Consider the following 12,654-nt stretch of genomic DNA (forward strand, 5'->3'; position numbering starts at 1 on the left):
GTGAGAGTTAGGTTAGCCTCGTGGCTCTTTCTGAATCGAGGTCCTCCCACGCGCACCCCCAGTTTCTCATGTCACATCTGGAGTTACCCCTGATTGTAGACCCACTGCATCCTATTGGGCACTGTGCTGGGAATCATGATATTCATAACCTCCTTGACCCTCATTTAGAGATCAACAGGACAGGAAGCCATGTCTAATGGACTGAAAACCAGAAAGTGGTCCAGGGAGGATGCAGGGCTTGGCCAGGGTCTCAGAGCCGATCTGCGGCATCAGAATTCAGGCTTCATGATCCCTCCAGCACCAGGACACATGCAGCTGGGACAGAGAGTGTGAGCCCCTCGGTCCACCACCTGCCCCAGCTCAAGGCCAAATCAGTTTCCCCCAGGCCTCCTCCATGGAGATGCTCACCATTCAATTTCCCCGTGCCTGCCCAGGGGCGTAGAGTAGCTGCTCAATGAAAACTTGTATAATACGTGAAAGGAAATGGGAACCTGAAATATTCCTCATCAGAGGGCAAGGGGACACATACCTCTGCCAGGAGTCCTTGCCTCCTCTTCCTCAGAACCCCCCAACCCCCCAATCTCTCTGGGATTCCCTCAAGGGCAAGTCAGAGGACAGGACCAACCAGACTTAGAGGGGATGCCTCTCTTTATTCATTTATTTCACCACTGCTACCTGGTTTCTCCTGAATCCGGTCTCATTTCTCCTGGTCTAGGCTGGCACCCTCCCTTTGCTTCCCCAGACTGCCCCATCAGCGCCCACCCCCATGCCTCAGGAACTGCCTTCCGCCCCGTCCAGCTGCAAACTGGAGCAGCAGCTGCTATAACCCATTTAACAGATGGGGAGACTGAGGCCCAGGAGTGCAGAGCACAGCTCTAGGTCACATGGTGGTCTCCTGGGTTCGCACTTTGCCCTCAGCAGGAAGGGAGGACCCGGCTGGGGCTTCCAGCGCCTTCACTGGGGGGCGGCTGGCTCCGGCCACGTCCAAGGGGCTTCAAGTGCCTTCAGTGGGGGGCGGCTGGCTCCGGCCACGTCCAAGGGAGCTGCCGATTTGGTCTTTGAGGGCCTCCAGTCTCCGGGCCAGGTTTGGAACTGCAGCCCCACCTGAGGGACACAGTGAGACTTGAGGCCAGCACTCCCTTGGACCCTGCCTCACCCAGGCCCATCAGGGTCCCAACATCCTCTGGGGAAGCCTCAGGTGGTACCCACTCCCCTCCCCCTGCCATGTACCCCATGGGCTCCAGCATACATCTGGGAGTGCAGGTGGCCCTAGGAAGAGAATTCTAAGTTCCAGAAATAGAAAGATCTTAGAACTCTCACCTCTTAATATGCCCCCTAGTTCAGAAATGGGAGGACTAAGGTTTGGAGAAGGTGGGTTCTGGCCCAAGATCACAGAAAACACTGGCAGCCCTTCCCCTGCTCCTTTCTTCACCTCTAAGCACTGGCGATGTGTTCAGGGGCCCCATGGGCAGGGGAGGTGCAGAGGGTACCACTTCCTCCTTGGTCAGCATTTCTGCCAGGACCTGGGTCTGAATCCAGTCGCTGTGACTCCTGGGCCAGGGTGGGTTGGGTGGTGGGAAGCGAGCCTTCACGTTCCTGGGCCTCCTCCCCCACCCCCACCCCCCAGTGCCCCAGAGCTGGACCCACCTCTCTCTTGAACACTTGGCAGAGCCAGGGCTACATGGGGGCACCCAGGGTGGGGGACGGGCAGACAGGGGCATGTCAGCTGGGGCCTTAGAGCCAAACACCTGCAGGCAAGACCAGAGCCCACACTGGGTGACCTCAGCCCTGCTTCTGTGCCCCACTTCCCTGGCACCGACCATGACACCACCATCCCTGCCGTACCTGCCCCATGGGGCACTAAGAATGTCAGGTGGGCATAAAGGGGTGGGGTCATGGTCACTTTTTCTGTGGGCAGTGCGTGGCCCTTGTGATGTCCTCTCTGGAGACAAGGAACTCCATGAGGGCAGGAACCATGTCAGGTCTGTGAATCCTCAGTGCCCAGAACAGGGGCTGCCACGAAGCAAGGAGCTTAAGGAGGGTTATTGAATGAGGAAGTGAACACTCATTCACTAAGTAAATGCATCCATTAACTCATTCATTAAGTAAATGCATAAATGAGTAAAATGTTAAGTGAATGAATGAATACGCAAACAGCAGAGCGCGTTCCGAAAGAAGGTAGGATGGGGAGAAGGGGCAGGAGAGGTAAGTAGCTATTTTGAACCCTGGGCAGAGAGAACCCAAAGCCAGCCACTCCCCACTATGACCCAACCCGGCACATCAGAGTCCCCAGAGTTCTGAAGCCTTCCAAACTGCAGACTCCCTAGATCCAGGTCTCCAACTTGCCAGCCTTCCCTCCCTGCACCTCGGCCTTTCCTACCTGGGGCAGGTGGAGCTCCCTCCGTGGGCAGGCCCAGTGGGCCAGTGGCGCTTGGCACAGGGGGCAGAGGTGGCAGCAGGGGCAGGGGCAGAGAGGCGGCAGGGCCTGCAAGAGGCTGAGTCAGGGGCTCTGTGACATTCCTGCTCCTCCCCTATCCGGGTTGGGCAGAGACTCACGTGGCAGGGGGGAGGTGGCACCATCACACAGGGACACGGTGGGGCTGGGCCAGGGCCCGGCTGGTGAAGGTAGCAGGCAGAGAGGAGGCGCCTGGAAAGAACAGTGGGGTCTGTCTGTCTGTAGTCCTCAATGCTACCAGCAGGCTGGCACCAAAGTCCTGCTTTTAACAAACACTCATGGATTGCTTACTATATGCAGGCACTGTTCTCAATGCTTTACATATGAACTTATTCAATCTGATCTTTAAAACAACCCTGGAGGACCTCCCTGGTGGCGCAGGGGTTAAGAATCCACCTGCCAATGCAGGGGACACGGGTTCGATCCCTGGTCCGGGAAGATCCCACATGCCGTGGAGCAACTAAGCCCGTGAGTCACACGACTAAGCCTGTGCTCTAGAGCCCGCGAGCCACAACTACTGAGCCCACGTGCTACAACTACTGAAGCCCGTGTGCCTAAAGCCCGTGCTCCGCAACAAGCGAAGCCACTGCGGTGAGAAGCCCGCGCACCGCAACAAAGAGTAGCCCCCGCCCAACACAACCAGGGAAAAACCGCACGCAACAACGAAGACCCAACGCAGCCCAAAATAAATAAATAAATAAATTTATAGGGCTTCCCTGGTGGCGCAGTGGTTGAGAGTCCACCTGCCGATGCAGGGGACACGGGTTCGTGCCCCGAAAAAAAAAATTTATAAAAAACCCCCCAAAAACCCTGGAAGGCAAGTACTATATCATTCCCATTCTACAGAAGAGGAAACCCAGGCAGTGAGAGGCTAAATGACTCACCCAAGGCCACACAGCTGGTGGCAGAGCTGGAATCAGAAGCCAGGGGGTCTGGATCCAGAGATCAGACCTAGCCGTTTCACTGAGCCACCCCTTTCCCACCTGCCCTCCATCCAAAGGCTTGTCTCCGGCCGCGCTCACCTCTCCAGCTCGTGGACCTGCTGAGCTAGGATGCGCTGCTCATCTTGGGCCAGGTCCCGGCTGCTCTGCAGCTGGCTCTTCTCTTTCCTAGGAAGAGCAGGCCCCGGGACCGTGACAGGAGGCAGGGCTGGCGGGGGTATCAGTCAGCCTCTCTTCACTGCAGTACAGTAGGAGCCCCAGGAGGCAGGTGGGGACAGAAGGGGAGCCAGGGACCAGGGAAAGGAGGAAGGCCAGCAGTGAGGGGCGGGGCACGGGGGGGGGCAGGGCCCTACCTGAGCCTCTCGTTCTCCAGCATGAACTCCTGCAGCATCCCGTAGAGGTTCCGCTGAGCCCAGGACACCCGGGCCCCAATGAGTCCAGAGGCTGCAGAGAAGAGGGAGGTAGCTGGAGCCCCAGGAGCCCCAGACCCTATCCTCATCTCGCTCCACCCCCAGGGAGCTCATACCTCTGGGGTCCATTTGGCCCAGTTGGGACCGCAGGCGATGGTTCTCCTCCTGGAGCTGCAATAGCTCAGTCTCCAAATGCTGGGGTGGCTTTGCCACAGGGGACTGCAGAGAAACAGACCCAGAGTTACTGCTGTGGTTGTAAACATTCACACTGCACAAGGGCTCTGGGGTTGCAGAGTGAGTGGAGCTTAAAATCCAGCCCATGCTCCACTTGTCAGCCTTGAATCCTGGCCCAAGGCTGCATCCATTTGGAGGGGGCACCTTGTCCTAACAGCATTAAAGTGCCACGTGGCCTCAGCTGCACGCCTGGAGGGCCCGCTCTAAGCTACACCCCACTCCCTGTCCAACCCCAAACTCAGCTCTGTTCAAACCTTGGCCCAGATTCTGACCCCAAATAAGACCACACGTCAGACTCCAACTTAACTCAGACTTATCATGATACCAGCTCGGATGTTGGTCAGACCCTGAATCATGTTCCTAATCTGACTCCCACCCTAGACCCTCCGTAACCCTGACTGTGACCCGCCCCCGCCCCCCAACCATAACCCCATCATCAGGATTCCAACCCTAATCCCAAGCCTGACTCAGTCCCAGACTTCAGCGTGACACCAACTCAGTCCCCAGCTATTGCCTGATCCCCCACCCTCTGCCCTGCCCATCCCTCTGCCTGTGTCTCTCTCCACTCACCTTGGGGGCCTGGGGCCGAGTGGTGATCCGCTGAGCTCGGCTTGCATATCGCAGGGTGCTGAGGGTCTCGGGAAGGCACTGGGCTGAGGGGGACACGCAGGCCACCTGGGGAGGACTGCCCCTGAGTGCTCCTCTCTGGGAGCCCTCCCTCAGGACCCAGCCCTCCCTGCCAGTCCCCCTTAGGTACCATGAGGGTCACCCCACGCCCCCCCAGCGAGTCCGCCAGCAGTTTGGTGAGCTTGCTGTCCCGGAAGGGGATGTGGTTCTGCTTCCGCTGTGGGTCCAGCAGCAGGGAGATGCAGTGACCTGGGTGGGGAAGGCAAGGTTACCCTTCATGTCCAAGGCCACCCAGCTGGTACTCTGCAGAGCCAGGATCTCCACCCAGGCTTGTAGGTCTTTAAGATATCTCTTTCCACGTGATCTCATTACCCGTTCAGATTGGCTTCTGCCACCAGACTGGGCTCCATCCCTGATCCCCAGGGCCCACCAAAGGGCCTGGCACTTGGCAGGGGCTCAGGAAATGTCTGACAAATAAATCAAATGAAGAGGCATTCCCTATGCGTCTCCCCATGCATGCACAGAGGAAGGCCAAGGCCCCAGCTGTTAAGGACCTCAAGGCCCAATGACCTGGGGGATGGGGAGGAGGGAAGACATGTTAGTGCCCTTCCCCTCACTGGGCCTCAGTCTTCCCAAATGCAACAAGGGACAGGTTGAATGTCTGAGGGCTCACACTCTGCCCTTGAGTGTTTCTACCTCCTCAGTTAGAATGTAACTGTATCCTCAGTATTTATAGATCTATAAACAAAGTTCTAAGAGGGAAAAAGCACGAGACAACAGCAAGCCGAGGCCGGAGGGAGGCCTGTGGCTTCTGAATCACAGCTCTTTAACTCTCCTCCATGCCCTACAACTCCTCTGGTTTCCCTCACTGAGGACAGCTATGGGTAAGGCACAGAGGAGGGATTCAGGAAGTCAGTCCAGCTGGCCCCAGATCTCACCCAGGGCTAGCAGGCTGCGGTTGATGCTGTTGGCCTCAATCACCAGCTCCCCACGGGATCCTGTGGCCGCCACCTTCTCACTGCCAGCCAGGTCTACAAAGCACAGCTTCCCCCCGGCAGGGGGCTCCCCGGGATCCACAGGAGGCATCTGCTGGGGTTGGGGGAGCAGGGCTTGATGGGGACGTGGGAGGGGCTGTCCGCATCAAAGCCACAAGGCCAAGGGTTTTCACCATTACCTCCTGTGTACGCCCAAGTTGTTTTATACATCCAGAGGCAGGCCCTTGCTGGGTGGCCCTGGGCCAGCTCTTTCCCCAAGCCGGGGCACTCACAGTTTGGTGGCTGATGTATATTGTGAGCAGGGCATGGCTTCGGCTGGAGGCCTGGTTCATGGTGTGAGCTGAGCTCCTTCTACGGCTAAGACCTAGAGGGGAAAAACATATGGACCTGGACGTGGTAGGAAGAGCAAGTGGTCACCAACAAAGAAAAAGGAGAAAAGGCATCCTGGTAGAGGGCCCAACCAGTGCAAAGGCACAGAGGCAGGAGAGTCGAATGATGGGTGCTGGGTCGGGCTCTAGCACAGATAGGTGAAAGGGGGCTGGAGAGAACTGAGTGGAGGAAGGTCAGTCTGATTCACATTTTATCAACATCTCTCCCACTGCTGTGTGGACGGAGAGAAACTCAGACAAAGAGATCAGCTGGGAGGCACGGCACAATGCTTGGCCCGAGCCCAGAATCTCAGTGTCCCTGATGCCAGCCACAGTAGGTGCTCAATAAAAATCTGATGAATGGATGAATGAGAGTGGAACTGAAGGGCCTTTAGGCTAGGCTAGGAGGTATGGCCTTTACTCTCAGGGCACTGGAAAGTTCTGGAAGGGAAGCAGGATGTGGTTTGCTACATGGAGAAGCATGGACTGAAAGGAAGAGACCCTTCCAGGGGGGAAAAATGAGGCCTGACTGAGGCAGAAGCCCAGGGCTGGAGAGGAGGGTGGGAAGAGTCTGGAAGGCAAAATCAGCAGGCCTGGGGGGTAGGGGTGGGGGACATTCTTGGGTTGTATCTGAATTGTTGGTTTGCTGGCTCTTTTCTCCCCCAAGGGTCATCTCTGAACCCACAGCTCCAGGCTGGGGCCCCGAGGGCACTCAGTGAACAAGTGAAAAATGGGCATCTCTCGTACCCCAAAGCTCCCCTGAAATAGCACGCACCCATTTGCAGAAGTTCCATCAGGGCCCCCAGACTCCCAAACTCCACCACCCGCAGATGCTCCACGTAGAAGCCCCGCGTCTTGTTCCAGCGAACAGGAAGGGGCCGGGGAGCCCCTAAGCTCAGCAAGTCTCGGACCTGAGAGAGGAGGGTGGAGGGTGAGGGAGGGGCCTCTCTGAGTTCTTGCTTCATCCACCCCGAGACCTCATGGTCGACAGTCCCCCATCTATTCTGCCCCTTGACCCAGCCTCCTTGGAAAGAAATGCCTCCTTTTCCTTGTGGGCTGTCTTTCTAGCCTTCTCAGTCCCCCACCTGCTCATTGTAGATCTCCAGATACGAGGCATGGAGAGTGACAGGGGCACCGAGGTGCTGCACGCGGTCCAACAGCCAGGCGAAGGTCCTCTGCGTGATGCCAGCCAGGCTGGGGGGTACGGGCACGCCCTCCCCCTGGGGGAAGAAACAGCTGAGCCTGGGGCTGGCTTACCACCACCACCGCAGTTATAATTACCCTTTGTAGAGCACTGTGCCCAATTCCCATACAACATCACATTTAATTCTCAGTCAGTACTATCACTTCCATTTTACAGATGAAGAAACTGAGAGCTAGTAAATAAAGGGGACACAATTTGAACCCAGGTGCTCTACACTGGCCAAGTCCCTTCACCTCCCTGATCCTCAGTTTCCTTGTCTACAAATAAATGGGGCTGGGCCTCATCGTCCACGTCCCTTCCCCTTCCCTCTGGGAGTCTGCGCTGCCTGCGGCTCCCCAGGGCTTCTCGCCCACCGACCCCTGACCCCTGCGGGCTCCGAATGCGATCGGCCCACCTGGGGAGGAGGTCCGGTCAGGGTGTAGGTCTTCCCAGAGCCGGTCTGGCCGAAGGCGAAGACGGTGCAGGAGAAGCTGCGGGCCGCAGAGGTGTGGCTGTACCCAGGGAGGGGCGGGGGGCGGGGGGGCGGGGCCGTGTGGGGGCGGGGCGTCACCAGACCTCACTCACCCGCGCAGGGCCAGGTCGCCCAGGCGCCGCACGCCGCAGGCCCGGAACACGTCTTCTTGCGTGCGCGCCCCGTCCAGCACTGCGCCGAAGCGGAACGCCACGTCGGGGCCCCCGCCCGGGGGGCTCACCTGGGAGAGGGGGCCGTGGAGAAGGGGGCGGGGCACTCTGGGGAGGGCGGGGCTCACCTGGGGGAGTGCGGGGCCTGGGGGAAATTGGCCTGGAGGGACCTGGCGTCTTCCCGGTAGGTGTTTTTTGGGGAGTGCGGGGGAGGTCCTCACCTGCAGAGTCCGGGTCCCTGAGCAGTGCAGCACGCTCTGCTCCCCTCGACGCAGCTCCGCCGCGCTCATGGGACGCACCCTGTGGTCCGAAGAGGCGGGGAGGGGGTGGATGGTCCATCCTGAAATCTCCGTCAGTGCCTTCCTCGCTTGGACCCCTCCTAGCCAACCTATACCCACCTGAGCACCACCTGGATGGGCGTTTCTGGCCCCTCTGGTCCCTGCTCGAGGTTCCGCGCGGGGTCCCTGTGGCAGCAACGCGAGTTAACCATCCCTGCGCCAGCGGCTCCTTGAACCTCCCTAAATCTGTACTTACCCGTCGGGGGACCCGCGTTCCTCCATGTTCTGCTTTGCACACGGGTTAGCTCCGCCCGAGTCTCGTTCTTTTCCCTCCCCAGTACCCTCCCCCTTCACCACACTGGGACTGGCTATGCACACCTTACATCCTCCACCCTCATCCCCCCCTTCCCAGGCAGCCATCCATCCGGAAAGGCTGGGCCTACCCAGGGCTAGCTAGTTAAAGATTTACCCACCGCCACCTCTGTGGTGGAGAGAGTCTGTAGCTAGGGGACTCTGGAGTCTGAGGATCACTTGCCCTTGGCCAGTCCCATCAGGAGGGACCACCCAGACCAGCTTCCTCTGTGCACAGATGGGGAAACTGAGACCGGGATGGGAAGGACTCAGCCAAGGCCACACAGCAAGTCTGGGCAGAGCATGGACCAGGCTCTTCCTACTTTCTCCGCCTACTCCTCCAGTTTTGTAATCTTCCTCCCCACCTTACCCCTCCCCAGCAGTTCCAGCTTCCTCTAGCTCAGAGCCCCGGGAGGGGAAAGGGGTCTAGAGGGGTGGGAGGGGCCCAGGTCTCAGTTCCAGGAAGATGTGGCTGGACTGAATTCCTTGAGCTGAGCTGACAACAGGCTCTGAAGCATCTGGTTAAACTTTGGGCCACCTGCCTCTCCAATGCCAGAGCTGATCCAAGGCCAGGGAGGTTGTTTAACTCTCTCCTGGCCTGGCTGATAAGAGCAGCAGAGATGTCTGTGAATATGCTGGGCCGGGGCAATCACCCATTCAGTGCCGTTCTTCATGCAGGGCACCGGGTGGAGGAATCACATGCAGATCCTGCCCCTTCCAAGCTCGTAGTCGTGCTACGGAGACAGGTAAGTGCAATCTGATGTGCAGGGGTTTGGAGGAGGGGGTGGAATTCAGAGGCCTGTAGGAGCAGGGAGGTGAGAGTGGTGGGTGAGGGTGTTCCAGGCAGAGGGAGCATATCCTGCAGGAAGGACAGGATGGGGTGGGGAGATGTGTGCGGCATTGAGAGCTGGTTTGAGGCTGGACTCAGCTCACGAAAGGCACATCAAAGAATCTGGACGCATTCCTCGGAGAATCAGGAAGCCCATGAAGGGTTACCAACAGGGAAGTGACACCATCAGTAGGTATCGATTGTTATAATTATTGCCATTCTGGCTATCTCTGCGTGTTCTCTGAATATTTCTGTAAATTCCTCTTCCTTCAAAGAAACATTAGAATGAAAGCTCTAATAATCACCCCCTCTTGATGAAACATGCTCTATACCACCACAAATGACAGCCAACTATCAGAGCCACCCAAGTAGCAAATGATTTATCTTGGGTGGCAGTGAGTTCCCCATGCACTGGAGGCATGCAAGCAAGAGCCCAGTTGACCTTTTGGTTTTATAGGGCCTTCTAGCTAGATCTGCAGGGAGAATTAGGTAGAGCAAAGAGCCACTGCCTCCAGCTCTGCCACTAACAAACTGCAGAGCCCTGGGCAAGTCATTTCCCCTTTTAGCTTGTTTCCTTCCTACGAAAAGAGATTAATGATCCTGCCCTTATTTTATATAGTTCTGTGATTTCAGTGAAACTATAATTGAAAGTGATTCATATATTGTAAAGAATTATTTAAAAGCAAAAATAAAAATCCCTAGATGATCTCCAAGAGTCTTTTCAACTCTGAAGTTCCTTAATCTATTATATTTTTTGAATCCTTGAGGTGGATAGGACAAGAATTACCATTCCTGTTTTTCAAATGAAAACAGAATAAAACATAACAGGAAAATAGAGATAGGCAGGGGAAGTTGTCTAAGGAGAAAATAGCTGTAAGTGGCCAAACTGAGAGAGTTTAAATCCAAAACCAGGAACTCTAAGTTCTTTGCTGTCTGCTGTGGCAGGTTGCCTTTTTTTCATGTCGTAAACCCAGTAAGTGAACAAGGGTTAAGGACTATGAGTCACTCACATCTTAGTGTGCATTGGTTTGATCAGATTGCTGTTCCTCCTCAAACTGGAGTGAGGGGAGCCACACTGAAGGGATTTTGAGAAAAGTGCAGAGACAAGGGACATGTGCACTCTGGGGTGTGATGAGCTGTTTGGTCAGGACTTTTACACCAGGCTCCCAACCTGGATCCAAATGTGGCCATCACTGAATGTCTACAAGCAGGAGCAAAGTTCTGGTTCTGGTCTCTAATGGTGAATGTGAACATCTGCCACCCTCATATGGAGCATTCACGCAGCAGATTTTTATTAAGTCTCCTCTATATGCCAGGCTTCCAGGCATTTGAGATACTCCAGTGAACAAAACAGACAACGTTAAGTGTTTGTGGGGTTGTGGAGCACCAGGAACTTACACATTACAAGTGAAAATACAACCATTTTTTGGAAAACTGTTTGGCAACATCTACTAAAGCTAAACATATACCTGTCCTATGACCCAGCAATTCCACTCCTAGGTCTGTGCCCAATAGAAATGAGTGCATACTTCCACCTAAGGACATATACAAGAACATTCTGTGTAGCTTTATAGTCATTTTAACCACCACCTCCATCACCGCTACCACTATTTCTACCTCTATCTTTGTCATCATGACTGCCACCATCACCCCATCACCAATACCTACCAGCAGTGCCCATAATCATTAGTCACTGCAACCACCGTCTCCACCATCATCATCATTGTTACCATTGTATGTAGTCTGTGTTCATTCACTTGAGAAAATTCAAGATGCAGTACCTGGGCCCCAAGCCCCTCATTGACCCTGATGCTGCCTGTTCCCACAGCTGGGACTGAGTCCCTCTGTGTCCACCTCCCCTCCTCACCCTGTTTTGAGCTTGTCCTCCACTTCCAGACTGCCCCTTTTCCCAGGGAGCAGTGGGACTCCTGTAGTTGAGGGAGGGATAGAGAGAAGGCATGTACAGAAGCTCAGCACATCTTCGAAGCTGGCTGGACCCTGCAGGGGTGCATCGCCAGGCCTCGCTAGAGGGCAGCAGAGCATCATGCCAACACGGCCCCAGGGTTCATCACAAAGGAGGCTTTGTCAACGCTCTTTCTATACATTTTCTCCTGAGCTTGTGCACTGTTGGAGGGGCTGGCCGGCCTTGTGCTGTGCACGGGGATGAGCAGGCCCTCAAGAAGGGCTTCTCGAGGGAATGAATAAAAGCCACATTGAGCAATCAGGGGACCCTCCCACACACACCCTGCTCCTGGTTCTAGCCCCTTCAGTCCACTCTCCTTCCTTCAGCCCCAGCCATCCCCCGCCCTGAGAAAACCCTACCCTCATCCCTGGGGCCTCAGAATGAAGTCTGAGGTCCCCTGGCTGGGACTGAAGGCCATTCGGACTCAAGGCCATTTGGGCTCTATCTCCAGCTGCCCCCTCTGGCTGTCCATCTCCACTCCCCACAGCCCCCAACGCCTGCATCCAGCCTGCATTCCAGCCCAAAGCTTTCCTAGGCTTTCCTTTGATCCCTTTAAACCTTTGCCCCTGCTGTTCCCTCTGCCAGGAGCGCTCACTTCTCCCTGGTGGATTTGTCCTGCAAGCCTTCCCATCCATAGAATGCCTTCCCTCACACCCTCCGCCCCATGAGGTCAGGTTGGAACCACATCCGTGTCCTCACAACCTCCTGGCTTCCCCCCGTTACAGTGCTGACCACACTGCATTGCTCTTCCTCTCTGTCGGGGAGCAGGGACTCTGTGGGCTTCATCCCTAGGGCCTCCGAGCCAGGGCCCTGCATGCAGTAGGAATGTAACAGATGTTGGTCGGAAGAAGGGAAGGAGCCGGGAAGGAGGAAGGGAGGCTGGCGCGAGGGCTGCTGGATGCATCCCTACATCCCTCCCTGACCTCCATCTCTCCTCCCTCCCTTCCTCTCCTAACCACAGACTCTCGGCTTCATGATGTAAGGACTCATTTAGAGACCCATTTATCATAGAGATCATCAACTCCTGCCACAAAGCTACTCTCAGATGTGCCCGGAAGCTGAATGACACTCTCCCCAAGCTAGCCTCTTGGACCCAAACATGTGCTACAAATTTAGAGTTCGCAGAGGGTGGAGGACAGGCTCTAGGGGGCCCTGGTAAGCCCCAAGTGTCAGTGCCCTCTGCTCCCCCTGACACATTACACAGGAGGGCTCGTCCCCATTTGTGAGGTACAGAGACTGAGGCTCTGTGGGAAGAGGTTGAGCCCAGCCTGGGGCTCACCCTGCCAGACAGACTTGCACTGGATTGAGGTGGAAGAAAGATGATAAAGAAGATCAGTGAGGAGGATGTTCTCCCTTTATCACACGACACCCATCTGTC

At 56.1% G+C, this 12,654-nt stretch overlaps 1 protein-coding gene across 1 annotated transcript; it reads right to left on the reverse strand.

The window, feature by feature from the left end:
* Window positions 1–914: 914 nt before the first annotated feature.
* KIF12 (kinesin family member 12) lies at window positions 915–8,415 on the reverse strand. Its single transcript, XM_089913655.1, has 20 exons — window positions 8,390–8,415; window positions 8,254–8,319; window positions 8,077–8,155; window positions 7,799–7,926; window positions 7,629–7,704; window positions 7,116–7,250; window positions 6,806–6,941; window positions 5,931–6,026; window positions 5,606–5,776; window positions 4,798–4,916; window positions 4,611–4,715; window positions 3,923–4,025; window positions 3,750–3,840; window positions 3,478–3,564; window positions 2,557–2,647; window positions 2,381–2,485; window positions 1,648–1,748; window positions 1,433–1,551; window positions 1,003–1,104; window positions 915–952 (listed from the first exon to the last, which is right to left on the reverse strand). The coding sequence occupies exons 1-20, from the start codon at window positions 8,413–8,415 to the stop codon at window positions 915–917; spliced, it is 1,974 nt and encodes a 657-aa protein (XP_089769781.1).
* Between the last annotated feature and the right edge of the window lie 4,239 nt (window positions 8,416–12,654).

Source organism: Delphinapterus leucas, chromosome 6 (assembly GCF_059928025.1).
Source record: "Delphinapterus leucas isolate spDelLeu-1000000601 "Yukka" chromosome 6, BTC_Dleu_Yukka2, whole genome shotgun sequence".
Taxonomy (NCBI): domain Eukaryota; kingdom Metazoa; phylum Chordata; class Mammalia; order Artiodactyla; family Monodontidae; genus Delphinapterus; species Delphinapterus leucas.

What these genes read in the sequence shown, in the direction of transcription:
- KIF12 (XM_089913655.1), bottom strand. Translation starts at nt 8,415, where the DNA reads ATGGAGGAACGCGGGTCCCCCGACGG. An exon ending in GAACGCGGGTCCCCCGACGG is followed by an intron (nt 8,320 to 8,389) that starts GTAAGTACAGAT and finishes TTGCTGCCACAG; the next exon opens with GGACCCCGCGCGGAACCTCG. An exon ending in CCAGCCGCCCCCCACTGAAG is followed by an intron (nt 953 to 1,002) that starts GCACTTGAAGCC and finishes CCCCCAGTGAAG; the next exon opens with GCGCTGGAAGCCCCAGCCGG.